This window comes from Guillardia theta (assembly GCF_000315625.1).
Source record: "Guillardia theta CCMP2712 unplaced genomic scaffold GUITHscaffold_152, whole genome shotgun sequence".
In the NCBI taxonomy this organism is placed as follows: Eukaryota; class Cryptophyceae; order Pyrenomonadales; family Geminigeraceae; genus Guillardia; species Guillardia theta.
Genome location: NW_005434522.1, coordinates 1 through 26888, shown reverse-complemented (window position 1 = coordinate 26888; position 26888 = coordinate 1). Strand labels below are relative to the sequence as shown.

The 26888-nt window shown below is 53.9% G+C and overlaps 12 protein-coding genes across 12 annotated transcripts in view; 7 read left to right on the top strand and 5 right to left on the bottom strand.

The window, feature by feature from the left end:
- The window catches only part of GUITHDRAFT_166268 (hypothetical protein), a gene marked incomplete at its 5' end in the record, with an annotated part of 5581 nt that extends 2564 nt beyond the window's left edge, over positions 1–3017 (top strand). Inside the window, 13 exons of the mRNA XM_005821115.1 lie at positions 41–116; positions 354–510; positions 735–928; positions 1257–1371; positions 1676–1738; positions 1787–1835; positions 2037–2088; positions 2160–2225; positions 2267–2299; positions 2342–2410; positions 2461–2540; positions 2659–2692; positions 2800–3017. Coding sequence (XP_005821172.1) covers positions 41–116; positions 354–510; positions 735–928; positions 1257–1371; positions 1676–1738; positions 1787–1835; positions 2037–2088; positions 2160–2225; positions 2267–2299; positions 2342–2410; positions 2461–2540; positions 2659–2692; positions 2800–2847 — 1036 coding nt within the window. The 3' untranslated portion in view covers positions 2848–3017. The remainder of the gene's footprint in view (positions 1–40; positions 117–353; positions 511–734; positions 929–1256; positions 1372–1675; positions 1739–1786; positions 1836–2036; positions 2089–2159; positions 2226–2266; positions 2300–2341; positions 2411–2460; positions 2541–2658; positions 2693–2799) is intronic.
- Positions 3018–3092: 75 nt separating this feature from the next.
- GUITHDRAFT_147375 (hypothetical protein) lies at positions 3093–5437 on the bottom strand (the record flags this gene model as incomplete). The annotated part of the gene is made up of 5 exons (XM_005821114.1): positions 3093–3287; positions 3328–4620; positions 4680–4735; positions 4894–4954; positions 4997–5437. The coding sequence occupies 5 exons, from the start codon at positions 5435–5437 to the stop codon at positions 3093–3095; spliced, it is 2046 nt and encodes a 681-aa protein (XP_005821171.1).
- A 478-nt stretch (positions 5438–5915) lies between these two features.
- Positions 5916–6759, top strand: GUITHDRAFT_147374 (hypothetical protein; the record flags this gene model as incomplete). The annotated part of the gene is made up of 6 exons (XM_005821113.1): positions 5916–5935; positions 6003–6093; positions 6139–6209; positions 6400–6455; positions 6501–6670; positions 6718–6759. The coding sequence occupies 6 exons, from the start codon at positions 5916–5918 to the stop codon at positions 6757–6759; spliced, it is 450 nt and encodes a 149-aa protein (XP_005821170.1).
- A 409-nt stretch (positions 6760–7168) lies between these two features.
- GUITHDRAFT_155812 (hypothetical protein) lies at positions 7169–8527 on the top strand. The gene is made up of 6 exons (XM_005821112.1): positions 7169–7621; positions 7665–7832; positions 7874–8035; positions 8078–8210; positions 8343–8409; positions 8461–8527. Exons 1-6 carry the CDS (start codon positions 7481–7483, stop codon positions 8501–8503), a joined length of 714 nt encoding a protein of 237 aa, XP_005821169.1. The 5' UTR covers positions 7169–7480; the 3' UTR covers positions 8504–8527.
- A 3-nt stretch (positions 8528–8530) lies between these two features.
- GUITHDRAFT_119605 (hypothetical protein) lies at positions 8531–9322 on the bottom strand (the record flags this gene model as incomplete). The annotated part of the gene is made up of 2 exons (XM_005821111.1): positions 8531–8620; positions 8672–9322. The coding sequence occupies 2 exons, from the start codon at positions 9320–9322 to the stop codon at positions 8531–8533; spliced, it is 741 nt and encodes a 246-aa protein (XP_005821168.1).
- Positions 9323–9915: 593 nt separating this feature from the next.
- Positions 9916–11002, top strand: GUITHDRAFT_155811 (hypothetical protein; the record flags this gene model as incomplete). Its single annotated transcript, XM_005821110.1, has 4 exons — positions 9916–10363; positions 10414–10476; positions 10524–10621; positions 10840–11002. Coding segments are annotated over exons 3-4 (212 nt in total), but the record flags the coding sequence as incomplete, so codon positions are not given.
- A 567-nt stretch (positions 11003–11569) lies between these two features.
- GUITHDRAFT_155810 (hypothetical protein) lies at positions 11570–12556 on the top strand. Its single transcript, XM_005821109.1, has 3 exons — positions 11570–11731; positions 11776–11918; positions 12170–12556. The coding sequence occupies exons 1-3, from the start codon at positions 11720–11722 to the stop codon at positions 12267–12269; spliced, it is 255 nt and encodes an 84-aa protein (XP_005821166.1). The 5' UTR covers positions 11570–11719; the 3' UTR covers positions 12270–12556.
- Positions 12557–14355: 1799 nt separating this feature from the next.
- On the bottom strand, positions 14356–15077 carry GUITHDRAFT_155809 (hypothetical protein). Its single transcript, XM_005821108.1, has 2 exons — positions 14749–15077; positions 14356–14702 (listed from the first exon to the last, which is right to left on the bottom strand). The coding sequence occupies exons 1-2, from the start codon at positions 14861–14863 to the stop codon at positions 14398–14400; spliced, it is 420 nt and encodes a 139-aa protein (XP_005821165.1). The 5' UTR covers positions 14864–15077; the 3' UTR covers positions 14356–14397.
- Positions 15078–15968: 891 nt separating this feature from the next.
- Positions 15969–16448, bottom strand: GUITHDRAFT_119602 (hypothetical protein; the record flags this gene model as incomplete). Its single annotated transcript, XM_005821107.1, has 1 exon — positions 15969–16448. The coding sequence occupies one exon, from the start codon at positions 16446–16448 to the stop codon at positions 15969–15971; it is 480 nt and encodes a 159-aa protein (XP_005821164.1).
- Positions 16449–17379: 931 nt separating this feature from the next.
- GUITHDRAFT_147368 (hypothetical protein) lies at positions 17380–19469 on the bottom strand (the record flags this gene model as incomplete). The annotated part of the gene is made up of 11 exons (XM_005821106.1): positions 17380–17466; positions 17515–17652; positions 17725–17819; positions 17976–18299; positions 18351–18393; positions 18445–18494; positions 18561–18630; positions 18869–18934; positions 19000–19042; positions 19092–19204; positions 19431–19469. 11 exons carry the CDS (start codon positions 19467–19469, stop codon positions 17380–17382), a joined length of 1068 nt encoding a protein of 355 aa, XP_005821163.1.
- Positions 19470–21958: 2489 nt separating this feature from the next.
- On the top strand, positions 21959–23656 carry GUITHDRAFT_119600 (hypothetical protein; the record flags this gene model as incomplete). Its single annotated transcript, XM_005821105.1, has 1 exon — positions 21959–23656. One exon carries the CDS (start codon positions 21959–21961, stop codon positions 23654–23656), a length of 1698 nt encoding a protein of 565 aa, XP_005821162.1.
- A 2342-nt stretch (positions 23657–25998) lies between these two features.
- Positions 25999–26888, top strand: GUITHDRAFT_155807 (hypothetical protein). The gene has a single exon (XM_005821104.1). The coding sequence runs from the start codon at positions 26019–26021 to the stop codon at positions 26565–26567; it is 549 nt and encodes a 182-aa protein (XP_005821161.1). The 5' UTR covers positions 25999–26018; the 3' UTR covers positions 26568–26888.

Genomic DNA, 26888 nt, shown 5'->3' with positions numbered 1-26888 from the left:
TCGCCTATATTTCTCTTCTGCTCTGCTCACGACATCTCAGAGCTGGCCTTCACTTCATCGCTTGTGTCGATCCTCCCACCTACACTTGTCCTCTCGGTCTCGGTCTCAGACAGGAGGTATTGATCCCTTCTTCTTCCTCTTGCTGCACCTGCTCCTGATCTCGCTCCTTCTTTTTCTGCTGCTGCTCCTACTGCTCCCTTCCTCATCCTGCTTTTCTTTGCGATCTCCTTCTCCTCCTCCCTCGTCCTGTTGCTGCTGCTACTTTTCCTGCTTTTGTGTCCCTGGTCCTGGTCCTGCTTGACTGTCTCTCCTCCTGCTCTATCCCTGCTCGTCCTCATCGAGTTTCACGCCAGGTAGAAGATCGGGTGCAGAAGGTGCTGGCGGTGCAGCAGCAACTGGACGAGAGGAGGGGAGAGTTTGCGGAGCATCTGCGAAAGATCCGAACTGAGTGCTTCACTCAATTCCAAGACGCCTGCGCGAAGAGAAGAGGCGTTATCCAGCCTATGGCTGGTAAGCTGCGCATGAAATCCCATCTCTGCTTTAATCCTCCTCCTCGAATTCATCGTCCCATTCCATGCTCTTCATTGTTTCCTCTTCTTCTACGTGCCCCCCTGACACTTTCTCTTCTCTCTCCTTCTCCTTTTTCTTACTTCTCCTTCTTCTTACTTCTCCATCTCCTTCTTCCCTCTCCACCTTCTCCTCTTCTTTCTCCCTCTCGTCACGCCTCGGTGCAGGAGAAGGGCTTCCGCGCTTCTGGCTGACTGTCCTACGAAACTCACCGGCGCTGTGGGAGGTTGTGACGGACAGGGACGAGCGAGCGCTGGAGCACTTGAGGGACGTGAGCTACAGCTACAACGACAAGCGGCAGGGCATGTGCGAGCCCCGCGACACTGACTTTCTCATTTCGCCGGACAAGCGAGGCTTCAGGGTGAGTGAGGAGGGGGAACGCAAGCTGAAGATGGCGGAAGGGCGGAGGGAGGGAGGGGGAGGGGAGCCAACAAAGGAATGGTGTCGTGGTAGTGGTTGTTGTTGTTGTTGTTGTTGTTGTTGTTGTTGTTGTTGTTGTTGTTGTTGTTGTTGTTGTTATTGTTGTTGTTGTTGTTGTTACTGTTGTTGTTAATGTTGTTGTTGTTGTTAATGTTACTGTTGTTGTTACTGTTGTTGTTACTGTTGTTGTTACTGTTGTTGTTACTGTTGTTGTTACTGTTGTTGTCAATGTTGTCGTTGTCGTTTTGGAATTGACGACATTGTATCAGGTTGAGTTTCTGTTCGACAAGAATCATTACTTCAGCGACGAAAAGCTCTGGGTCGAGCTCTCTTGGAGGAATGACCGTCTGCAGGCCAAGTCAAGTGGAATCTCATGGTTGCCAGGTGAGCAGCAGGATTGTTCATCTCTCCTGTTCCTCCTCCCCTCCTTCCCCTCCGCTTTCTCCCCTCGCCTCCCCTTCATTCATTCCCTCGCCTCGCCTCGCCTCCCCTTCATTCATTCCCTCGCCTCGCCTCGCCTCCCCTTCATTCATTCTCCGCCTCACCTCGCCTCCCTTCCCCTCCTCTCCCCTCCGCGCTTTCCTCCCCACCCCTCCCCTCCTCCGTTTGCCTTGATCTCCCTCATCCTTTCCTGTCTCCTGAAGCTCACCGTCATGTTGTTCGTCGCTAACTTGACATGCACGAGCAGAAAAATGTCTCACAGCCAGGAAGAAAGACATCGCTTCCCCCGGCACCCCTCCCACCAGATACAGTCAGCTCCTCCTCCTCCTCCTCCTCTTCTCCCCCTAACCTTGTGCAGGATCGAGTTTCTTCCTCCTTTTCGAGCCGACCAAATCCAGCGGAACTCGGTGACTGCTTCCTCCCTCCCTCCTGCCCCCCAACCGCTCTGCCCCGCTTCCCTCCCCCTCCCGCTCATCATCGCTATCCTCCTCGGGACTCCTTCTTGCTTTCCGCCCCATGCCCTCTTTCACTCGCTCCTCTACCCTTCGGCTACCTTCACATCCTCGTGTCATGCGCCTCTTTCTTCCATCAGCTCACCTCATGGCCAGCAACGGACTCTTCGACGAGCAGGAGAAGTTGGCAGTCGCTATGATCTTTAAGGTGCCTCCCATCTCTCTTTCGTTTCCTCTCCTCTTCTCCTCTCCTCTTTCGCTCGGTTCACCGTCGGTCAGAGCGAGATTGTCCCCAAGGCTGTCGAGATCTTCATCAAGGACCCGGAGAACGACGGCAAAGTGGAGGCGAGTCTGCATGCTCTGCTACAGCAGCTGACAGGACGCAGGGAGAGGAGGAGGAGAGCTTGGACTCCGACGGTGAGGGCAAAAGAGAAGGGTAAGACTTTGACTCTCGCGTAGATGAAGAGTCTGGCGAAGAGGAGGAAGAGGAAGAGGAGGAAGAGGAGGACGACGAGGACGAAGACGTTCAGGAAGATTTTGATTTGGTATGAAACGAGTGAGAGTGACGGCGATGCTGCAGACCAAGATCGAGAGGGTTCAAGCCAAGAGAAAGAAGAAAGCAGGAGCTGAAGGGATGTTGGCTCGCATGTTTGGCAATAGGTCGCCCTACTCTCTCTCCTCCTCCTTCCCTCCCCTCTCGCTGATCTCTCTCCTTCCCTCCTCCTCCTCCTCTCCTCCACCTGCTGGTCCCCGCATCCCCTGGCTGATATCAAGACAGGGACCCGTGCGTCATGTTCGTTTTCTTCATCATGGTAAGAACCCCCCTCAACCCCCCCAAACTTTCCTCTCCGTCCCTCTCCTCCTCTCCTTCCCCTCCCCCAGCCCATCAGCAGCATGGTATCGGCTAATCTCGTCGCAGGGGCTCAATTTGCTCATCGTGCCGCTGTCCATGTTCATGGAGCATTGAGCTTAAAAGAACAGCTCGAACTGATCCTCGTCCCATCGCATTCTGGTCATGAGTGAGGAGACAGAGGAGGGGGAAAGAGCGAAGAAAAGGAGGGTCGGAATCGAATCACCTGTTGCTTGAGCCTTTTCTCGTTGCGTTGGTAGTTTTCGCAATGGTCTAGATCACAGGAGCGTCACTGCCTTCCTCCTCCTCCTCCTCCTCCTCCTCCTCCTCCTCCTTCCTCCTCCTCCTCCTCCTCTCTTCTCTCACCCCTTTCTGCTGTCCTTCACCGCTTGTAGGAGTGTCTCAAAAGAAACATCCTCCGCCTCCGCCTCCCCTTCCGCCTCCCCTTCCCCTGTCCGACTGTTTGAGACGTCGACGATCAGGGAGAAGTTTTCGCTCATTTCTTTCATCGCTTCTGTCCCCTCCGTCAGGCTACTTCTGCTCATCCTCAGCCTCCTCTGCTACCCGTCAGAGCCATAGGGCAAGCAGCTCCCTCACCTGCTCCTTCCTACCCTCCATGCGGCTCTCGAAGCTGCTCCTCCCGCTCTTCCCCTCTGGCTCCTCCTTCGCCTCCTCAGCCATCTGGCAGCTGCTGTTGCCGCGCTGCTCGTTTGCGTCGAAGAGCACGTGGCTGACGAGGCTCACGAAGCTGGAGCTACCGCCAGCTGCTGCCTTGTCTCCGAGTGAAGCCGTCCATGCTGCACGTCGCGCGTCGCTGAGGTGAGGCAAGTCGCGGGCAGGAGGGTTCAGGTCATGGGAGGAGACGTCAAAGACAAAGTCGTCGAGCGATGGAGGGAGGAGGACAGTGCAAACCATTCCCATCCTCTCGCTGTTTGAAATGTATCCGTCTAGCATCATCATGGACCTTCGCAGAAATCTCTTCCTGCTCATTCGATACCTCAGGCTCAGCTTCATCTGCTCACTTCCCTTGGCTCTCTTCGTCTCCTCAAGCCTCCGGACGTCCTCCTCCTCTGTCGTAGGCATCGCTTCCAACCGTCGCTCGCAGGCTCTGCGGAGGAGCCGCCATGCCTCCAGCTCGTTGTCCAAGCACACGTGCTTTCCTCGCAGTAGACGCCCCGCGAGCTCCTCCAGCCTCCCCTCATGCGCCGCCAGCGTCTCGCGACTGAGGGAGAGGACACGAGCGACCGCCATGAGAGGAGGTGAGATGCCTCGCCGAGACAGGCGCAGCAACCGCGAGTGGTCGGGGGAGAGGACGGGAAGGCCAGCGGAGGAGAGAGAGGAGAGGAGGAAAAGACGGTCGAGCCTGTCTGCCTCCGAGCCGATCAATTTGCGAGGGACGAGCAGCCCCAGCTCCTCCACGTCGAAACTTTCAAACTCATGCATATTGTCGTCGAGCACAAAGCCGTAGAACTGAAGGAGATCCTCGTTACTCAGCTCCCCGTAGCTGATGGTCACTTCCTCCCCTTCCGACCAAGCCCTGGAGGTTCGAATGGCGAAGCAGGAGGTGGCAGGGTCGAAGTCGAAGAGAGCAGGAGAGCTGGGGTCGTGGTTGAGCATGTCCGCAAGAGGGCACAGGCAGAAGCACTTCACTCCCTCTGTCGTGCTCACGCCGAACGAGCGACTCTGAGCGCAGTCCATGGCCCATCTCAGCTCTGCGAGGGAAGGAGGGGCAGTCATGCGATCGCAGAGGAGGCGGTGGAGGTCGCGCTGGAAGGTTTCCTGGTCGAGCATGGAAGTCTCTTGCTCCCCTGCTGCCTGCATTCGGTCAAAGTAACGCCACTCTGACGCCTCGATCGTCAGCCCAGCATGCGATCGCTTTGAGTCCGACGCCTGGGGATGTTCAGCAAGCGAGAGGAAGTAGAAATGAGCTCCACCGGACTAGCCCGCACCGCTGCGACGAGACGAGGATTCTGAAGCTCAGCTAGCTCCTCGTCCGTCCAGTGAACTAGCAAGAAGATGAGCGAGAGCAGGTGGAAGAGATCGGAAGTTGCACGTACTTGTGGAATGAAGTCTCTTGGGCAAGTGGAGTAAGTACTCCCACCACCTGCTCGCTTCTGCCATGGCGCTCTCAGCACTCAAACATCTCAGCTCGAGGCTCCTGACCTCCTCGACGCATCTCGTGGAGCAGCATCAGCGCAAGCTTCGCGTTCCAGTGCTCGTCCAGCTAGCTGAGGTCAGGCAGGGAAAGAAGCAGGAGGAGAGAAACCTGCTGCCAGGTGTCCTGATCGACAAACGAGGGCGGGAGAGGAGAGGCGTCTCCTTGGAAGGTCACAAACGAAACTTCTCTCGGCACTCGCACCACTCTCTCTCCTCCTGCCAGTGCGTTGGCTGCAACAGCTTTCCTTTCTCCGTCCGCCATCCGCTTGATGTTGAGCATGCAGAAGATGCCGTTGGCTCTCGCCCACTCCTCGAGCATGGCCTCTCTGCGAGCTCCCGTGCCCGACGCCATGAGCGGTGCCATCACCGTTCGAGGGCATGCGCGGGGACATTCGCTCCTCCCCCGATCGTTCAGCTTGCTGACTCCACTCACAACGAACGCCGAGCATGCTGGTGCAGCGCAGGAGGAGAGGAGGGAGGAGAGGAGGAGGAGGAGGAGGGAGAGATAGACATGGCGTGAAAGGGCGGCGGTAAGGGAGGACGGCGCCATGGAACAGCCAGCTAGCAGGATCTACAATTGTCTTTTTCACCAAGATTTGTTTTTTAAAAGCCCGGCTCCCTCCTCCCTCCCTCCCTCCCTCCCTCCCTCCCTCTATATCCCTTAGCGCCTCTCTCGACATCTGCTCGTTCTCCCTCCCTCCCTCCCTTCCTCCCTCCCTCCTTCCCTCCCGTCCTCCTCTATCGACTTCACATGTGCCATGTCTGAAGAGGATCCGCAGCATTTTTCGCGAGCTGTAGACCTTGCACATGTTCTTCTCTTGCTGACCATCAATGTCAGCTCTCTCGCGTTGCTACCTTTGCGCTCACATGCGATGGCTGGAGGTGAGGACGCGAGCATGGAGGCTGACAATGACGTAGCGTGCAGGTTGTGCGCAATGACGACAGCAAAAGACTCTGAGCAAGTGTGGTGCTTGCGAGCAACGAACAGCAAGGGAGACCTTTATGTGAGCAGGTTGACAGAGAACGACATGAAAAGCGTGAGGATGAGGTGAAGGAGGAGGACGAGGACGAGGAGGAGGACGAGCTGTGGAGCTGACAGGCTGTCTTGCTGGCAGGGAATGCCCCTTTATCGAGTCTTGGAACGATTTCTTCTTGTGCATTGCTTTCGCCGTGACCGAGCCGAAGATCGAGATCAGTTCGCAAGACGTGGGACTTTCCTTCCTCTTCGCTCCTTGTTGACGGCGCCGGCAGTCGGACTCGCTCGCGATCGCATTTGTCTACCAGCCGCCGGAAGCTGCGCCGCTGAAGATCTGTTTTGACCTGTGAGAACAAAGACTACCGATGCCGATGCCGATGCCGATGAGATGATGATGGAGATGATGATGATGACGACGACAATGATGATGAAAATGATAATGAAGAGGGGGATGGGGATGGAGATGGAGATGGAGATGCGGATACTGATGCGGATGAGAGCATGATGGAGAAGGAAGAGAGTGACCGTGCGTGAAGGTGCAAGGACGTTTCTGCGCATGAGAAAGACTCCTTCATCGCTGAGCTGCTTGATTGTGAGTTTGATTTTAGCAAGTCGCACCATGACAACTAGTCGTCAGTTTTGCAGAGAAACACAAACATCGCGCTCGACAAGGAGGAGAAGGTGGCAATGAACGCACAGGACGTGACGAGGAAAGAGCAGAATCAGAAGAGCGTCGCGAGCCCCGTCAAGAAGAAAACCAACGTCAACACAAAGGAGGACGTTGAGAGATTGAGGTTCAAGAGGAAGGTGAATTGTCCTTCCTCGATGCCTCTTTCATGACGACCGCGCCTCAGAGACGTGTGCCCGGCGCCCCATCCCTCGTCGATCAGTCGTGATCGTCGGATCCAAAGGCTCTCAAGCACCCGCCGAGAGCCCCTGGGAACATGGTCATCAAATCTCCTCACGCAAGGAAGCTGACTCCATGAAAGAGAGCTGCCTTTTACTTACCTCCCTCAGTTCCCGCCGCTTCCCCCCACCTCCTCTTCGCCCTCCCTCCCTCCCTCACCCTACTCCCTCCTCTCCCTCCCTCCCTCCCTCCCTCCCTCCCTCCCTCCCTCCCTCCTTCCCTCCCACAGCATCCTCTCGTGGCATGATCCCACCTCCGTCATTCGCTTGTCGGGATATTTCTGGGCCCGCCTCATGATTACCCCTAGGACATATTGGAGGGCATTTGTTGTAAAGCCAATTATCTCCTCTAGTTGATTTGATGCCTTTTACAATCAAACCGACATCATTCCGAGGGTAGAGGAAGCGAGCGAACAAAGCGAACCAAGACAGAGAGAAGAAACAAATACATCTACCACAAACATACGTCACTCATAGAGAGAAGAAACAAATACATCTACCACAAACATACGTCACTCATAGAGAGAAGAAACAAATACATCTACCACAAACATACGTCACTCATAGAGCATCATCACAGTAAGGATAGTGCAGAGACTCAGTCGCGTCAAAGCATCGAGATTACCTGGAAGACGTATCTATATCTGCCTGAGATCAAGTCAGGTCCCGCGTATCATAGAGGCATCAGAAGCCTCGTGAAAGCTCCTTCACATGGGTGCTGGCGCTTGTCGCTCCTCTGCACAGCACGATGAGAGTGACCACTCGGCTCTGATTCGCCCATGGCGCATTCCGAATGGATATGTTGAAATGGAGCTGGCTGAAGCTCGATGTCGAGTGAAAGCAGGAACTAAGGTATGATAGATGCACTCAATCCTCCTGCTGAAGTCAGCACAAGGTGTTTGTTCGCTGCACTGCCCCGCAGAGTCTGAAGCTCGTCGAGTACTTTCACTTCGGCGTCTTGCTGGGGAGGGTCGACGGGAGTGACGATGTCTGTGTGGCGCAGCTGAATCACGAGGGGATAGTCAAGGTGCTGCCTTTGACGGAATTCTGCGGGGGAAAGAAGGTGGAAGACGGAAGTCTCGATGCCTCCTCACCATGCCGCAGCTCTTCGCCTCGACACGCGCATCAGGGCAGCAGCTTCCCGACATGATCGCCCGCACCATGGCGCACGAAGGGAAGACCCACTACAACATGGCGACATGTAACTGCGAGCACTTCGCGTCTCTCTGCACTGAGAACAAGTTTGAGAGCTTGCAAGTGGATTCGGTGAAAAAGATGGCGACGGTGGAGTTGCTGACGACAGTCTAGTTGATGGCGAAGATAGAATCGTGCTTGACGGGATGGTACACCGACAGACAGCTCGACAGCTCCTGGCAGCCTCGAACGGCCTGGCGAGACTTCATCGGTGACCATGTGGCACTCGCTTGCAACGCAGAATTAGGTGATGAAATCATGATGATGAAGCTATGGAGGAAGAGGTGGTGGAGGTGGTGGTCAATAGGTGGCTATGAGACATGCATAGTGATAAGAAAACATGGCAATGATTGCTAGACTGAGAATGATGTTATGACAGATGCGGCCAAAGAATATCTGATCAAGGCGACTCAGAGAAATCGGAAGGCGTTCTTCAGTAAAGAGATGTGTGTGGAAACTCATGACAGTATGTTTTAAACTGAAGTTTCTGTTTCCAGTGAAGGGGGCTCGGAGGAGGGCAGGGGATCATTTGTACTATGACGCATATGTAAAGTCGGTTGAGATAGATCATATCGACTTCTTGTCTGCATCTCTCTTCCTCCTCTCCTCCTCGTTCAGCTGTGCTGTCGCATCGCGGTAGTAGAAACCTTGCAGGACCTGCTCATCCAGTCACTCAATTGTTTCCTCATCAATGAACTCGCATCTCACCAGCGTCAGGTTCATGCTCGCGCCTGCAAAGTAGCCCAGCAGCAGCCCGGGATCAAGACCGATCTGAGTTATGGTGGTGAAGATTCTGACGCAGCATCCGACCAGCTTTAGAAAGCACGTGAGGATCGAGAGCTGCCCTGTGTGCCCCTGCCTCGCGTTCGCCAGGATCTGAGGTACCGTCGAGCCGAAGATGAATGGGATGTTGACGTAGATGAGCCAGGGGAGAAGCTCCTTGGGGAGCGAGAGTTGAGCTGCACAGAGCACGACGAAGGACAAGGTGCAAAACAGCATCTCTCGGACTGGAACCCTCGGCGTCCTCCATGCCCAGATAAGCGCGACGACGATCAAGTTCTGAATGAGGACGACGATGTTCTCTCCATAGCAAGCCAGTGGATACCCGAGGAGGAAGTGGTAGATGACGCTGCTGCTGTTGATCGGAACTTCGCTGTACCTCGCGGTTGCAGAAAGCCCGACGACACTGCGAGAGAGGAGGATGCGGAGGAGCTGAGGGACCTGCAGGAACAGAGATCCAACCAAGATGCCATAGCCAAGAAACTTAGACACCATGACCTGCAGCTGCACCTCACTTGCAGAAGCCAGCAAGGCAACTTGTTGCTGCACATGCGAGCTGATCGTCGCCGTCGAGGACATGCGTACTGGCCGGAGAGATCCAAGTGCTCCTCTCTTGATCGCTGGCTTGAGAGGAAAGCTCGAAGGGTGAAAGGCATCGACAGGTAGCAGAGACCCGACAAGCAGGAAGAGAAAGACGACTTGTTGATGAACAGACATATAAAATCCGAGTTACAAGTAATGTCCACCAAAACGATCTCTTATGGCAATTTCCTTACTAGGACAACCAGATTTCATGTCAAATCAGACCACGATAAACAATGTCTTTGGCATCGTCATCAATGCATATTGTCTTGTCTTGATCTACTTCTTCTCTTCTTCTCTTCTTCTCTTCTTCTTCTCTTCTTCTTCTCTTCTGCAACTCTTTCTGCTTCAATGTCACTGCATCTCGTCGCCGACCTGTCTGGACTGCCCCACCCCTACCCACTTGGCAGAACACTAAGCATTTGAACCACCCATGATTTAGAGTTTCAAACCAATTATATCTCTACCTATCTCATTTTTCCTTTGCTATACTCAATACTTTTCGTATCATGGCCATATCTTATTTAATGCCTCCTACCCTCACCCACTCCTTTTTGCCCCACCCCATCAAAGATCTGATAGCTTGCAAGGATGTCAGGCGATGCTGGCATGGACGGGTTGGACGCGCTCATGGCGGAGCTTTCGGCAAGCAAGGTGAATTGCCGATGAAGAGGAGAAACAAGAATGAAGAAACATGCATACAACAAAGAAGAAAATATGGCAAAGAAGAATTGAAATGCATTCATGGGTACACTGGTTTGTGAAATTACCACATCTCATGTTCATTATGTATACTAGTTTGAAATTTCCACATTTCACCAATGTTGCACATACCGATGTCGTGACAAGTGATGTAATGTCACATCTTTTTCAAAACTCACGTCATAACATATCGTCGGATATCATAAGATGCTTGAAACTCTTCTCAAACCCCCTCCTCGGACTCTTACTCCCGTTCCATTGTTCACCTGCTCTCAAACCGTGTAGCTGCCCACAGATTCTCCCAAGAGCTCTAGGACGCGCGACACTACTCCCAAGGTCACTATTACGCACACCCACCTTGCAGCCTGAGTATGGCGATGTAACAGGGGGGTGGAGAGAAGACGGCGGTGGTGGACGGGTTCGATGCCAACGGTCAGCTAGTGCTGGAGGTATGACGCGAATAGCGCGCAGACTGGCAGCATGTGATTCCCTACAGACGCCGGAGATGTCGCCGCGAGCAGCGGAGTTTGTGAAGAGATTGCGACGATTTCAGATGAGAGTAGCAGATCCAGCAACACGACGAGATCTGAACAGGTGCTAGCTTTTCTTCTCCTCCTCCCCTTTGCTTTCCTTCCTCTCCTCTCCTCCCCTCTCCTATGCTTTCTGCCCTCTCCTCTTCTCCACTTTGCTTCCCGTCCTCTCCTCTTCTCCACTTTGCTTCCCGTCCTCTCCTCTTCTCCACTTTGCTTCCCGTCCTCTCCTCTTCTCCCCTTTGCTTCCCGTCCTCTCGCTACCCTCACTTTTCTCCTCAGACGGCTGGCAAAGAAGAACTCGGAAGCAGATGTCACCTTCCAGTACTACGAGCAGAGGCCTCAGCTTGCCAACTACACCATCCAGTCGGAGATCTCCCGCATGGAGTACCAGGTGGTGCCTGATGAGGGGGGGGACCCGATGAGCGACGTCGAGAGCATCCGGCAGTATTACGCAAACCACGAGCACAAGGTGAAGATTCAAAGGCTTTTGCTGATGTTCATGATGAAGATGAGGAAAGAATTGATGGCTGCTATGGCTATGGCTGTGGATGATCACGATCACGATCACGATCACGATGGTGACGATGACGATGACGATGACGATGACGATGACGATGACGATGACGATGACGATGACGATGATGATGATGATGTGGTGGTGGTGGTGGTGGTGGTGATAGAGGGAGGGAATTAAGGTGGAGGTCGAGTTGATGATGCAGATGATAATCCTGATGGACAATGGGATGGCAGGATGACATGATATGGCGAGTTGCAAACCAGTCACTTCTTGCACAACTTCTTGATGAGCTGCAACAATCTCTAGCTGGCAAATCATACTCAATCTGTTGGACAGTTAGTGAGCTTTCGCAGGTACGCCTGAGGATATCGAGCTCTGTATCAGCATACACAACACTTCCTCGTTGTTTCGCGTGGACCTTCAGACTAGGACTGTCACTGCTAAGGTGCCATTGTGCTGCATGCAGTCAATTCGATTCTCATCTTGGGCAGACAAATTTCAAAGTGGCGACGGTTGGCGTTGGGAAGGAGCCGATGCTGGCGCTAGCAAAGCTGAGCGGAGAGGTTGAGGAATGAGAGGAGGGCGTAGGAGATGGAGTGACGGGATGAGGAGCAGATCAGCGTGAACCTCAGGGAGAGGACGATGCGTCAGGAGGTCTCCTTTACCCCTCTCTCATTCTCTTGTCATCCTCGTTGCAGATCACCGACATGCGCTTGGAAATGGTGTTCGACGATGTGCTTGACGCTGCTGCGCGTTCTCTTGCAAAGGGGGAGAAGGCTGGGATGCTGCACACGGCAGGCGCCTCCTCCGACTCTCAGACCTTGACATTCCTCCGAGATAGGTTCTCCCCCCCTTCCCCTCCCTCCCCTCCCTCCCCTCCCTCCCCTCCCTCCCCTCCCTCTCTCCCCTCCCCTCCCCTCCCCTCCCTCCCTCCCTCCCTCCCTCCCTCCCTCCCTCCCTCCCTCCCTCCCTCCCTCCGCCAGCTCTGTTTCTCTCGATCACTTTCCTCTGCGTTACCGCTGCTTTCCCCTCCTAGCCCGCTCTCTCTCTCTTCTCACTCGCTCCCTCTCTCCTCTGACTCGTTCTATGCAGGCTGCTCAACACCGGGTCGACAGCTGTAGAGGTAGGAGGAGGCTTGGTGTCAGGTGAGCGAGTCTGTGGCATGTTGGAGGCTGAGGGGTGGCAGGCGTGATCTCGGTAGGAGGAGGCATGCTGTCTGGCATAACGTCGATGGTCAAGCGACAGTTTTGATGAGCCCGACGACCTTGAAGATTAACTGACCTGATCAACTGCCGATCCCAGGCTCAGGCCATCGGTTTCTCCTTTTCGTCCTCCTCCTCATATTGGTTTCTCCTTTTCGCCCTCCTCCTCCTCGTCCTCCATTTTTTGCTTATCCTCCCGCAACTCTCACTTTCCGTTCCAAGGAATCTGTCCCTCTTGTTTATTTCTTGTCCTCGATCAATACAATCTCATAGTTTCTCCTTTGACGCTGCGCGATTCCGCCCATGACACGAACGCTTTCCTCATCATCTTCAAGCGCATGCACGTTCTTACTACTCCTCCTCCTCCCGCGCCTCGCCCTCTGCTCATGAGAACGCGAAATCCTGAGAGGTCCCCGAGGGAGTTCAGATCCTCCTCGCTGCTCGTCTCCAGCGACTGCAGGGGCAACAGAGACCTCAGGCTCGACCCACTCAGCAACGTAGACTGACTTGTGTACAAGAAAGAGAGCGCGCCACTCTCCTCTGCCAAGTTCTCTCTCCTCGCAGAGGGCCTGTCCCCGAGATTGAATGGAACCCACAGAGCAGGAGATTTGCTCGCTGCCTTGCCCTGTCGCTTCACCGCGACTTTTTCTCTCGCAGCTCTGCGTCTATTCACATCTTCAAACGGAACAGCACGCAGAGGCAACTTCTTCTCTCGCCCAGCCGACACTTTGACTTCTGCAGGTACCTCCTGCTCTCCCCTTTTGCCTCGGTTAGACGTCCACCGCGCTGCTCTACCATGCGCCCTCTGTTGCTCCGCCCTCGCGGCGTTGTTGGCAAGGGCTCTGCGAATCGAGGCTTGGAGGATGAGGATGGCCCACTCTTGCTGCAGCCATTCGCACCTCTCCACGATACTCCTCTTTGACGTCCTCCGACTTGTGGACGACAAGCCAGGCGGGGGACCCGCTGGCAGCCCGTCAACGTCCTCAACAGCGTCGATGGAAGCAGCGCTGCCTCCTTCCTGCAGCTGCATGAGAATCCAAGGCGACGAGTTCTCTGTCTTGCTCTTCTTCGAGTTATCTTTTGCTGGGTGACGAGACCCAGTCTTCATGTCCCTTGTGTTCGCCGACGACGACTGAGGTCGCCTGCTCCCCTGCGCTTTCTTGTCCTCCAGTCGTTGACGAGATGCAGAGGCTTCGCTCTTGTTCGCGATTGACTGAGCCTTTTGCAGCTTTTTTGGCAATCGCGACGGACTCTTACTGTGAGACGAGGAGGAAGTCACTGTGCGGGCAGCCTCTAATTGCTTTCTGTTCTCTTTCTCTGCATCAGACGTCGGGCTGCAGCTGCGATGGAGCTGGGACAGGCCATGGGCACGAGATGTCGACCTTCTACTCAGGTACTCCGGCATCATCTTGTTTCCTCCGTTTGACAAGGCTCTCACTCGCGTCTGCACGTGATGCTTTGGCTTCACTGCCTCGCCAATTCGCTTCACATGCGCATGGAAAGCTTCTTGCTGCGAGTCTCTTCCCTCTCCTTGCGTCTGGAGCAGCATTCCCTCCACGTCCTCCCCCTCTAGATCACTCGCGCGACCACCTGTTCGAGGCGGCTGCTCCTGACTCGAGGGCAAGAGGTTCGATCGAGAGATGAAGGACAAGGAGTCAAGGCGTGATGACGCATCCAAGGAGACGTCGCAACTGCTTGGGCTGTCGCTCACTGCAGCATTGTTGCTCACATGTGAAGCCTGAAGAACTTCGAGGAGTCGAGTTGACCCCTCGCCGATGCCCCACAACTCGAAAGCCAAAGTCTTCTGCATGTCTTCGAATCTGATGAAGCTTTCTTTCCCTTCTTCCCTCGCCAATTGTGAAGGCATTACCTTAAGTGAGGCAGATGATTGCAGGTCGGTGCTGCCTTGCGTTCCCAGCAACAGTTTCTCTCTCTCGATACTTCTCCGCAGCTCATCGAAAGTTGAATGTCTTGGTGCCGCTGCTCCTGCATTCATATCATTCCCCAAGCTCGTCGGCTCGCCGTCTTGGGCCCAACACTTGGAGTCATCAAAGCGTTGAAAGTGGGACCTCTGCAAGAGTCGAGCTATCGGAGAAGTACTTGTCGACAGACTTACGATCACATCCCTGAAGACAAGGTAAGACTACGAGTAGACCTCGCGACCTCGCACCTCATCAGTTCTGCAGGTAAGAGGGAGGACATGGTCCGCGCCTCGTCCACCAGGGATTTGATGTCTTCTTCGAGCTGATAATTCTCTTCAACCATCAGGGTGAGAAAAAGGCTCCGGAGGGATTCCGTTGGAGAGTCTGAACATGACGACAGCACTTGCTGGACTTGGTCCTCCTCGTTTGCTCCCGCAAACCACACGGCGTTGCTCAAGTCTTGTACCACAAGGCTTGCAAGCATCGTACCCGAGGTCAGAGCTTCAAAGGCATCAGTTGAGTCAAAGACGTAGGCTCACAGCCTCACCTTCCAGAAGAACGATTAGAGCCTCAAAGTTGTTAGACTCTGACAGCTGATAAAACAGCTTGAACATCTCCAAACTCAATCCTTCCAGGAGAGCGTTCGTTTTCAAACGAGCCATCCCCTTTAATGCAGCGAGTTGATTTTTCGATCTCGTCCCAAAACTACAGCATGGGAGAGGCAGCTTCAGACATCGTGAGTGATAACATCAATTGTGCATCTTCGCTCTCATCATCCGAGTTATGCTGCTGCGAGTGGTCTCGTCTTTCCATGACCTCTCATGAATTTTCTTTCGTCTCCTCCTTCATGATCTTCTCTGTTCCACCATGTACTTTCATTCCGACAAGTGCTTCAGTTGAACTCAACGGCCGTAACGGATCAAGTTAAGTTCACAGACGCCGGGCCCCGGCAGGCGGCCGCCGGGCCGCGGCCGCGGCGCCGGAGCCGCCGCGGGCCGGAAGCCCGGCCGGGCCGCTCTGGTTTTCTCCGAGACCATCCACATATTGATAGTGAAGTACATGTCTCTTCCTTGACATCCTTGATGGGAACCCTACCCCCTCCTCAGTGCACTGACCGCCGTACTGTACCTGACTGAGTCACCGTCAGGCGAGTCGCCGTCGGACTCGCGGGCGGCAGCCCGGCCTGAGTCAAGCCTGAGGCTCAGCCTGATACCGTACTGTGATCCTACATAGTACCGTACGGCGCAGGGCGGTACTCAGTACCCGGATATACGATACCTGGCAGCATGACAACTTTCATGGAATGGCTGGCTGCCGGGCTGCTGCCTCGGTTGACGCGGCCATACGGTAGGCAGGCTCAGTGATCGAGTCCGGCGATTATCCCGGCGGTGGTACCGTACCGTAGTACCACTGAGAATTACGCGTGACGGGTCCGATCACGGTGGTCGCGGGGCGTATGACCTGCAGTGCTATACGTCTGTACTACCAGTATTGCCGCCTTGCCGCAGTATGCGGGTGCCAAGGTCAAGTGTGATGTAGTTGGGTACGACACTGACAGTCAGTCCGGTCAAATGAGAAACGGCGCCGTGCCATCTGTGTTTAGAAATACTGGCAAGAGGAAATAGGTAGCAGTGGCCGGGATGTCCAACTAGAAAATATTTAAGATTTTTTCCTCTCAATGCAAATTATACTTCATACTTCAATATATGCAAATGATATATCCACTTCAGCAAACATACCGTGCTTGACAAGAAGAGGGTTTTTTGTTCAGTTTCCAGCGTCAATCTCAAACATGGAAGATATCCCGATAGTAAGCTCTTCGTGCCTCAAGGCTAATTTCTGTTGGGTTGTGAAGGGGTGGGGATGATGAGTCACCAGACGGTTGTGGAGCTGATGCTGCATGATGTCATGGAAAGCTTCGGTCTTCGCAACTTCAACATATTGATGCATAGCAGGATGCTGCACGACTTGCGGAGGGACATGATACATCACGCCTGGAGCCGTCTGCTGGACAGGATAAACAAATCCCTGGGGCATCGTTGCGACATGCTGTACAGGAAGCGATGCCTGCGGCACATGATGAGGAGGAATGAAAGCACCAGGATGCGTGACTGCATTCACGGTAGCAAGTCTGGCCTGAAGAGGGACTTGCCACGAGGAGATGTTGCCACTTGTGTTCGGATGGGGTAGCTGATGGAGCAGTGCATCATGCCTGGCTTCTGCGATGGCGAACACTGGGTTTTGCATGTTGTACCTCGGATGCGTGATCCGGTCGCGGAGGATCGAAAAGATAAAGCAGGTTGGGGGCGGGGTTGGGGAATTAAGAGGGGTGGTATCTTTTGTCAGAGTAGGGGTGATGATCATGATCCATACAACAGGGGTGGTTGGTCATAGGGATGGGGGTTACTCCTGGGGTAGCACTCAGGGAGATGGGAGGGGTCTGCAAGATACGACTGAATACAATCTTTTGAATACAACCATCAGTGGTGGTAGCTTGTGGGGATACTAAAGGACCGGGTATTTCGAGTGAAAAAAGGGGGTGGGGCCTGGTAGGGTAAACAATGGACTGGGTACTGCATAGCCGTTCCAAAAGATACGGGGGAGAAGAGGCAGGAAAGGGGGAGGGAAAGGGGTAGTTGGGGTGGGGTAGTCATTTGAGCCCACAGGGTGGTCATTCGACGATACCGGATGAACGTTATAAAAGATAACTAGGGGGTAGGGGTGATACTCAGAGGGGTGGTGAACCTACGACCACTCACTACATCAGGGGGCGTTACTTTATCTCGATATCATGTCTTTTCGAGATTTCTTTTCTTTTCTTTTTCTTAACACTGAGGCGAGCTTATCGTCTTGGTCATGCAGTAAAAGTTTGTGGCATGCAAGTGGCATGCGCGGGTTGTTTGATGTCGTCGTCTCTTACAGTCTTGAGCTTGGTCCTCAGTCACCATGCCATCTAATGACTCGCCTGAGTAGCCTGATGGGAGGGAGGGAGGGAGGGAGACAGGGAGGGAGGGGGGAGACAGGGAGGGAGACCAGGGAGGGAGACAGGGAGGGAGACATGGAGGGAGGGGGGGAGACCTGGAGGGGGGGGGACAAGGGAGGGAGGGAGACGAAGGGTGAGATTGAGTGAAGTGGGGAGCGTGAAACAATTTCTTTCTCGACCACGAGAACAAATCGTTTACATCTGATACACTTTGAAGCACTTCCCTGTTCTTCCAATAACGTCTTCCATGTGCAGGTGAGCACGATTCTTCAGCAAGGTACCCTGTGCACAGCGTCACAACTCTCCTCTTGTCTACCCTCAAGTGCGTACCTTTGCCCATTCTGCCCATCCGCCGTCCTCTGATGGGAACCCAAGCAAGGAGTTCGCAGCTGAATGAGCATGGGTGCCGGTGTGACCCAGGATTCGCAGCAAGCAACGAATACTCGAAGAGCTGACTCTTATCCCCGCCTGCTCTAACCTCAGTTCTCTCCTCCTGTCCACGAACGAGCGTGCAAATGGGCCATCTGAGTATATGATGACCTGCTGTCCCGTTCCCTTGCTGCACAAGCGCCACTGGAAGGGGAGGAATGGTTGAGTCCTGATTAGCTGCTCATGAATAGCTTCTCCCAGCTCTCCTGCTCCATGATAGGTCCCACAGGGAATGCACACAGAAAAGGAGGCTTTGACCGACTTGTCTCTTCCTATTCTTGGTGCGTTCGCAAAAGCAAGTTCCCACAGTTTGCCACTTCGTCTGGCCACTTCGAAGCTTTGAACATGCCGAGAAAACTTACTTCGAGCAAGCAATGCCTGCAACTCCAAATATCTTCTTCGTAGTTGCTCAATGTCTTGATCGCCTGAATGCAACGAGGCGATAGATAATCTTTCACGAAAGCTTGCGATCTCGTGATAGAGAGCTTCTTCTTCTGCAGATATCTCATTGTATTCCCACACCATTGATGAAACGCCATCTTCAGCTTCTCCTCTGCCCATTCCAGCAACAGTCCCGATGACAACACAGACCTCGATATCTAACCAGCAGCAGCTTTCGTCGATAACAACGGCACTATTCTCCTCCTCTGGAATAGGCTCAATTGAGTTCGCTCGCTGACCGTGGTCTGGATGCAACATGGTAGCAGCAGCTTGCCTGAGGTAACTTTCACTCACACCTTTCACTTCCATGATGAGAGCCGAGAAGAGCGAGCGAGTCTCCTGCCAGGCACGTGACTCGATGCAGAGTCTCTTTCCCACATATCTTCTTACGCTTGATATCCTTGTCAAATTGCGTATTTCATCTAGAGCAATATCCATACCTGCAAATCTCGTCAATACCACGAACAATCAGATCTGAAATTGAAACAAATCAGGATGCAAAAAACATTCCGACTTTCCTTCATTTGAATCTGCAGAAATATGCATGAAGACCTCTACGCACTTGTGAGCTAAAAACTGAAAACAAATTTCACACAGCACCCAACGCTGTCTTGACGAGCAGATTTGAGGGAGGCAACCAATATCCCCCACTTGCGAGAAGCAGCCAGCAAGGAAACGGAGAGCCCTCCAACATCAGTCAGTCAAGCGGAAAATAAAAAGGAAGCTACTTTTTGCTTTGTCTGATCATATTTGGAGCAAAGCTTGTCCAACTGCACATATTAGTTTGGACAAGATAAGCATATCGCTTTCCAACCTCCAATTCTCCGACGCAACGCCGGAACAGGAATTGAAATTTGATTAGAAACTTGTCATTCTCTTGCTGAAACATTCGTTCATCGTCCTGATAGCTTTTCAGGTTCTAGAAATACGCAATCATTTTACTACCGGCTCAAACCACAGTGGTTCCGAAGTGTTGCGATGAAGGAACCTGCGAAATTATCGGTCTGCATGCATAGGCAAGAATTCATGCTACTTACACCCTCTGCGTCGGACCTTTTGACAAGCTGAAGGAGAACCCTACATGATGAGTCATAACTCCAGAAACCACGATTAGCATCACCTTTCCAACCAAGATGCAGATCGTTTCAATCTAGTTGTAAGTCAGAGTCATGAATCAAAAGGTTGAAATCACTTCATTGCAGATTAACTGAAGCAGGAAGCTTAACGCTTGGACCCTGAGGTTCCAAAAAGCATAGGATTGTCGTCCAAGCAAAAAATGCTTCATAGCCAATAGTGCTAGAACTAGAAGCATTAGCAAGGGAAAATCCTTCCAGAAACTTTTCACCGTCAACTCGAATTGGCTCCTTCGGATTTACCACAGGCTCGTCGAACATTAGCTTCAAGTTTACCGTCATATCCAAGCTATCGCCATGCTCCAGTGCCTGGCGGTCCAAACACATACCCACCAAGGCTAAGGCGCTAGTGGCACGCTGTCTAACACGAAAGTCGCAGTGGGACAGGAAACCAGCTGCTCGCAGTAAAGCTTCCTCATCTGTTGAGACGAGGTGGAGCAAAAACATTAGCAGATCGAGTAACTCGGCAACAATCAATTCGAACCAACAGTAGAACGAAGGCTCTCCTCAATCAAGCGTAAAACCCTTGAGGCCTCTTCTAATCCTAGTGATAACATGACAGCTTTGCAAGACGTTGCAGCGAAGAGCAGGCGGGTTTGGAAAGAGGTAGGTTTATCCTCTATCATCGCCAAAGACTGTGAAATTCTTTCAGTTGTCAATTTCACCTATTTTTCGCATAGCAAACAAATTTTACATGTGTGTGTCGTCTTTCGTTTGAGCACATATCGGCTTGATTTATTGTCTGATGCATGCTTTGTAAGTTCGTTGACTTGAGAGTATTTCTTTCAGCTCTTTCATTCTTATTTTGGCGATTGGGGTTGTTAACCTGGAAACTATGCTTTCCTTCTGTTGGCACCGCTCTCTGATAGAGTTTCTTTTTTCGTTTTGATTCCAAGACTTTCTCTATCCTTGGATAAGCAACTGTGGTATTCATTTCATTCCTGGAATCCTCACAAGGGGACATCTCGAGCTGAGATAGTGAGGCCACTCGAAATGGGGGTGCTGATTGATGATCATACAAGGATCTGAGCCATGAACGCAATTCAATAGCGACAAGCTGACATGTGCCAGATAGTTCTTTTTCGATGTGGCAATCAAGAATTGAACTGGCCACCTTGATCGCTTGAAGTCCACGAGAGGAACTAAATTTGGTTGCTTTGTTAATGCTGTTTTCTCTTCGAAAAGAAATAATATCTTGAACCAGACTTAACAAGGCTAAGCATTGAATATGCGATGAACTGATGTTGTTTAGCTCTGAAAGTAATTCGATCATCAAAGCTCCAAAATTCTCTTGTGACGCACCCAAGTCATCATGTGAAAGCATGTTTGGAGGCGAAATTTTCAAGGCTTATCATGCCGATGCCAGTAATCTCCGTCCTCGGTGTGACGTCTGATGAAGCAAAAAGCCACCATTTTTGCATGCAATGACAGTGCATGCAAAAATCCTGACTTAGGGTTTAGGGAGGAGGGAATACCTAGCTCCATGGCGGCAGACGCTGCGCACGCTCAAGCCATCTCCATGCGGGAAGGGGTTTAGGAAGGAGAACCGGGCTCGGACTGGAACCAGGCTCGGACTGGAACCCTAAACCGGGCTCGGACTGGGCTCGGATTGGAACCCTAAACCAGGCTCCGACGGACTGGAATGGGACCCGGAGGACAGGGTTTAGGGTTTAGAACTCGGAAGGCTTTCAGGGTTTAGAACCCAGTTCAAGGTTTAGGGTTAAGTTCAGGGTTTAGAGTTTAGTGTTGAGGCAACTGATCAGAGCAAGCCTCACCTCAGGTCATGTCAAGCAGTCGATGTGGCTCTGTGCACAAGCGCACTGAAAGGACAGCAACAGCTACAATAGGGACGACGAAGGAGGATCACGAAGAAGGGTTTAGGGTTTAGGGTTTAGGGTTTAGAGACCTCAGAAGCAGGGTTCGCATTGTAGGCCGTGTACTCCCAGTGCTCGCGCGCCTCTTTAGACTAGGATCAAATTGCAAAAGCCCACCACGAGGCCGAGCAACATTCTAGCATTCTAATAAACTCACATAATAATAATAATAATAATAATAATAATAATAATAGGGTTTAGGGTTCAAGGTTTAGGGTTTAGGGTTCAGGGTTTAGGGTTTAGGGTTCAGGAGGCCGCCCCTTCCCGAGGCAGGCCGCCCCTTCCCGAGGCAGGCCGCCCCTTCCCGAGGCAGGCCGCCCCTTCCCGAGGCAGGCCGCCCCTTCCCGAGGCAGGCCGCCCCTTCCCGAGGCAAGGCCGCCCCTTCCCGAGGCAGGCCGCCCCTTCAAGTCCCGAGGCAGGCCGCCCCTTCCCGAGGCAGGCCGCCCCTTCCCGAGGCATGCACATCCGCGGCGCGTAGGGAGAGCGCAAGGGGACCGGAGGAAGCTGCGAGCAAGTTCTTGGTATAGTTCAAACAGCTTCTAAGCATGGTACTACAGTATGATGAGAGCGTTCGCAACCTGCTGTATCGGAGATCATGCCAATACACGCAGGGCGAGCGCTCTGGAGGCCACGTCGAGGAGGCCGCCGACCTCGTCGAGAGGGTGAAGAACTTCGCGAAGCGGTATCCTGGTAGTAGGACAGCTCAGGCTTGCAGAGCTGAGGGGGGATGCACTCCCGACGCTGTCGGCAGGCGAGACGCGACCTGTTTGAAGACTCTCTGAGTGAATGGAGTACATCGGCACCGAAGGCACCGAGGGGACCTCCTTCATCTCCATGACTCTCCTAGGGATTTCCTCGATGTTTGTTCGACAAGAAGAAAAGTTGAAAACGAAGCTTATGGAGCTAGGTCTCATGGTAGACTCAGTCGATGGAGTCGACAAGGCCATCATGTGGAAAGCACCTTACAGACCTGAGATAGCACGAGCAGACGACATCTCAGTCACCGTCTCCTTCCTTCGGAATGAAGCAGCCATGGAGCTATGGGAAGGCAGGAGAGAATACTGCATAGAAGGGAGAGCCTTCCGAGCCACAGAGGTGAGCATTGCACACGACCGGTCGTTCAAGCTTCGAGCCAAGCGAGGACCTTGGGGCAAGGGAGGGAGCCTTGCCGAGCTATCGCAGCTCTTAGCTCTCGGAGGAATGTCGACGGCCGAGATCGCTCAGATTTATCGATTTCAGCTGCTCTCGCAATCTCTTGCAGCCGCAGAGGTACAACCGCTTGCAGGCATGCTCGTGCAGGGTCCTGGGCAGAGAGGTCGCAAGGGGCCGAGCCCGAAGACGTATGTCGCTGTTGGGGCAAGTACGGGCACTCTCCAGCAAAAAGAGCTGGAGTGGGTGCTCAGCTCGCCTTCGACGGCAAGTTGCGAGCAGACCTTGGCCTCGTTCAGAGAGAGCGAGGCGATGGAGGGGGTGCATCTCACTCTCATCAGCGACGACGCCAAGCTCGCAGTCGAGCTCACAGCCGACACCTTCGTGCCGAGGGGAAAGATTGCCAAGCAGAGGAAGGCACTTCGCGAGAGAGATCATGCGGGGCGCAGCAACTTCAGAGTACAGATCAAGTCGAGGTCAAGCATGAGCACAGGCCGCTTCTCGAGGAAGGAGATGGAAGCGCTGTGCGGAGGAGGTAACACATCGATCACGAGAGTCAAGCGAGCCATGTTGGAGTTAGCAAGAAGAATGAACCTCAAGCTGGTCAGCGTCGAGGTCGAGGAGGATCGTGACACGCTCAGCTGGGATGGGAGCCTGATAGCTCTCTCCCTGGCGACCAAGGCAGAGGCTCGACGCTTGATGGAAGACATGCCCTTCTACTTGGAAGGGATCCTGGAAGTCAAGCTGGAAGCTATGGGTTTTAAGCTCAACCCTCAGCATGAGGAGGAGAGGAGCCCGAGCAGCGAGGAGCAAGCCCAAGAGCCCCAAGGGCAGCAGCAAGGCGCTGGATGGCTGGAGCTCAGCGACATCGACAGGATTACTATGGAAGCAGCGTCGCCGTCAGGGCCAGTCGACCAACAGGTCTTGCTCGACCTCTCGACGATGCTCTTGGAGACATCAGAGGAGGAGCTGCTAGCTGGCAAGCCGATCTCGCTGGAGCTAGACAAGAGTGTTGGCAAGCTGCATGACACCTTCTGCTCGCCGGGCAACGTGGAGTTCATGACGCTCGGAGCTTGGGCAGCCACGCCGACGCTGGGATCGAAGCGAAACATTTTGAAAGAAAAGCTCAGAGCGTACCTCGGCGAGCAGCGCTGGACACGGGTGCAAGGGAACAAGGCAGCGAGGAGGGGCAGCGCCTTCTCTCCAAGGGCAGCAGCGACTGATGCGCTCGAGCAGGAGGCTGAGAGCGATGACATCGAGAGTCGATCTGTAAGCCTCTTGTTTCTTGCGATCAGTAAATTTGCTGAGCACCATGGGTTGAGCTGCACGGGCAAGGTCGACAAGCAAGACCGACTGCGGCTGATGATGAGGGAGGAAGTCGACATGGAGGCTGAGGAGGACGAGGCCGTGGAGGAGGAGGCCGGTGCAGGCCCCTCGCGCGCTTGAGGCTCGAGTCAAGTCTTAGAGGTGGACAAGAGGCGGAGCGGAGCTGTGGGCCCCAAGGGGGGAAGGAGGAAGAAATAAATGAGGTGGACATGGGGCAAGCAACGAAGGTAAGGGCAGGTAAGCCGGTGGGGGAGGGGGGAGGGGGGCCGGGAGGAGGAGGCCGGGCGGAGGCCGGCCGGGCTCTCGGGCCCGGTCCGGACCGAGGCCCGGGGGAACTCGGAAGGGACGTGAGTCCCAGGGACCCATACGCATTCCACCTACCACCTTATCCCTCATTCACTCACTGGCCGAAGGCCGGCCGAGACCGCCAAGGTGTGTCGGAGCCGAGGAAGCAACACAAGTTGAAAGCACGGACGACCCAGGCCAAGGCCGGCGGAGGAAACTCCACTGGCTGAGGCCGGGGAAGACCACTGAAGTATATCAGAGGAGGGAGCAGAGCAGAAGCACGGCTGCCATAAGGGCCAGCCAAGTCGGGCCGAACTGCCAGGTCACGAGATCCCTGTTAGAATAAACTCAACTACTACTACTACTAGGGTTTAGGGTTTAGGGTTTAGGGTTTAGGGTTTAGGGTTTAGGGTTTAGGGTTTAGGGTTTAGGGTTTAGGGTTTAGGGTTTAGGGTTTAGGGTTTAGGGTTTAGGGTTTAGGGTTTAGGGTTTAGGGTATTTTCGGCAGCATGGCTCCCTGCCAGGTGTAGGGGAAGCCGCCAGGGCGCCAAGGAAGCTGCAAGCGAGAGGTTTGTATACTTCAAATAGCTTTCTAAGTATGGTTCTTCAGTATGATGAAAATGTTCGCAACCTGCTGTATCGGAGATCATGCCAATACACGCAGAGCGGACTTGTGGATGCCTCTGTCCTCGAAGCTGATCTCGTCGAGAGGGTGAAGAGCTTCGCGAAGCGTTATCCGAACAGCAGGACAGCCCAGGCTTGCAAGGCTGTGGAGGGATGCACCCCCGACGCTATCGCAGAAGCCATCCGCTCGACATGTCAGCAGGCACGACGTGAGCTTCTGCAAGAAGCGATGACTGGATGGAGTGACGCATCCAGAGAGTGGTTTATGCAGCAGATTGAAGAAGCCAAGAAGGAGAAGGTCGAGACATACACCGCCTCAGCAGGCAACGAGGTGACTTCCTTCATCTCCATGACTCTCCTGGGCATCTCCTCGGTGTATGTCAACCATGAAGAAAAGCTGAAGAAGAAATTTGAAGAGATCGGACTGATCGTAGACTCAGTGCAAGAGAGTAAAGCAATCATGTGGAAGGCTCCGTATAGACCCGAGATAGCGAGTGCTGAGGAGATCCCGGTGACTGTTTCCTTCCTCCGCAATGCACAAGCGGAGAAGCTCTGGCAGGGAAGAGAGGACTTCGCGATCGATGGTCGCAAGTTCACAGCTGTACATGTGAGCATCGTGCACGATCGATCTTTCAAGATTCGAGCCAAGAGAGGACCCTGGGGCAAAGGGGGCAGCTTGGCAGAGCTGACTCACCTGCTAACCTTGGGCGGCATGACAACGGCTGAGATAGCTGCCGTCTATCGCTATCAGCTGCTGCGCCAGTCCCTTGCAGCGGTCCAACTCCAGCCGCTGGCAGGCATGCTAGTCGCTGGGGCGCCAGGACAGCAAGTCCACAAAGGCTTAGGTCAGAAAGGCTTCATCGCTGTAGGGGCCAACGTCATCTGGAGACAGAGGGAGGTGGAGTGGATCGTCTCCTCGAGCTGCCCAGAGGCGAATGATACAGCATTTCGAGCTTTCCGAGAGAGCGAAGCGATGGAGGGAGTACACCTGACTCTGTTCAGCGAGGACCCGAAGATCAGAGAGGCGCTCGCAGTCGAGTTGACAGCTGATCGCTTTGTGTCCAGAAATAAGTTGAAGAAGGCATCAAGGATGCAGAAGAAGGCAGGCGGCAAGGACGGCAAGGAGATCAAGATCATCATCAAGTCGACGGCGGCATCTGGTCGCTTCACGAGGAAGGAGATGGAGGGGCTGTGCAACGGCGGCAACACGTCTATCGCAAGAGTCAAGAGAGTCTTGTTGGAGATCGCTAACAGGCTCGAGATCAACGTTGAAGGCATCGACATGGAGGAGGATTTGAACACCAAGTCCTGGAACGGGTCCAAGCTATGCATCCTCCTCGGCTCCACGGAGGATGCTCGACGCATGATGAAGGAGCTGCCCTTCTATCTCGAAGGCGCAGCAACCAAGCTCGAAGCAGTCGGCTTCGACAAGGAGCCTGACTCTGAGGCGGCTGGTCAGCGGGGCACCAGCGACGCAGCGCAGCGACAGGAGGAGAGCGAGGGAGAGTGGCTGGAGTTTACAGACCTGGAGAGGATCACAATGGAGGCAGCATCTCCGTCAAGCCAAGAGGACATGCAGCTCGTCAGCGAGCTGTCAGCAGTCATCGAAGATGCAGCTTCTTTGAACGAGGCAGGGACGAGCGAGCCGATCAAGCTGGTCCTGGACAAGGCCGTTGGCAACCTCCACGACACGTTCTACTCTCCGGGGAGCCTGGAGTTCATGGCGCTGGGAGAGTGGGCGAAGATGCCAGAGGAGCAGGGAGTGGGACGCAACGCGCTCAAGGAGAGGCTGGGGAAGTGGCTGCAGAGCAAGCGCTGGACTCGCGTGCAAGGAGAGAGCAAGAAGGCAAGGAGGGGCAGCGCGTTCTCGCCACGGGCAACGGCAGCTGCTGAGCTTGAGCAGGAGGCGGAGAGCGACGACATAGAGCGTCGATCTCTTAGCCTCCTGTTCATAGCACTGAGTAAATTCGCAGAGATGCATGTGCTGGCCTGCTCGCTGAAGGTGGACAAGAAGGACCGACTGCGAGTGGAGATGAGGGAGGATGACGAAGAAGAGGAAGACATGGAGGAAGAGCAAGGCGAGGGCGAGGAAGAAGACGGGGCGAGCCCGTACCGAGCTTGAGCTGAGCTCAAGGTAAGGAGAGAAGGTAGGAGGCGACCGAAAGCCAAGGTGAGGAGAGGCAACTCTTCTGACTGAGGCTGAGGAAGCTGAATGGAGGTAGAGTAGGTGGTGCCCGAAGGCCAAGGTGAGGAGAGGCAACTCTCCTGACTGAGGCTGAGGAAGCCAAGAGAAGACAGCAGAAGTAGAGAGTAGAAAGACGCCTCAGAAGCAGGGTTCGCATTGTAGGCCGTGTACTCCCAGTGCTCGAGCGCCTCTTTAGACTAGGATCAAATTGCATAAGCCCACAACGAGGCCGAGCAACATTCTAGCATTCTAATAAAC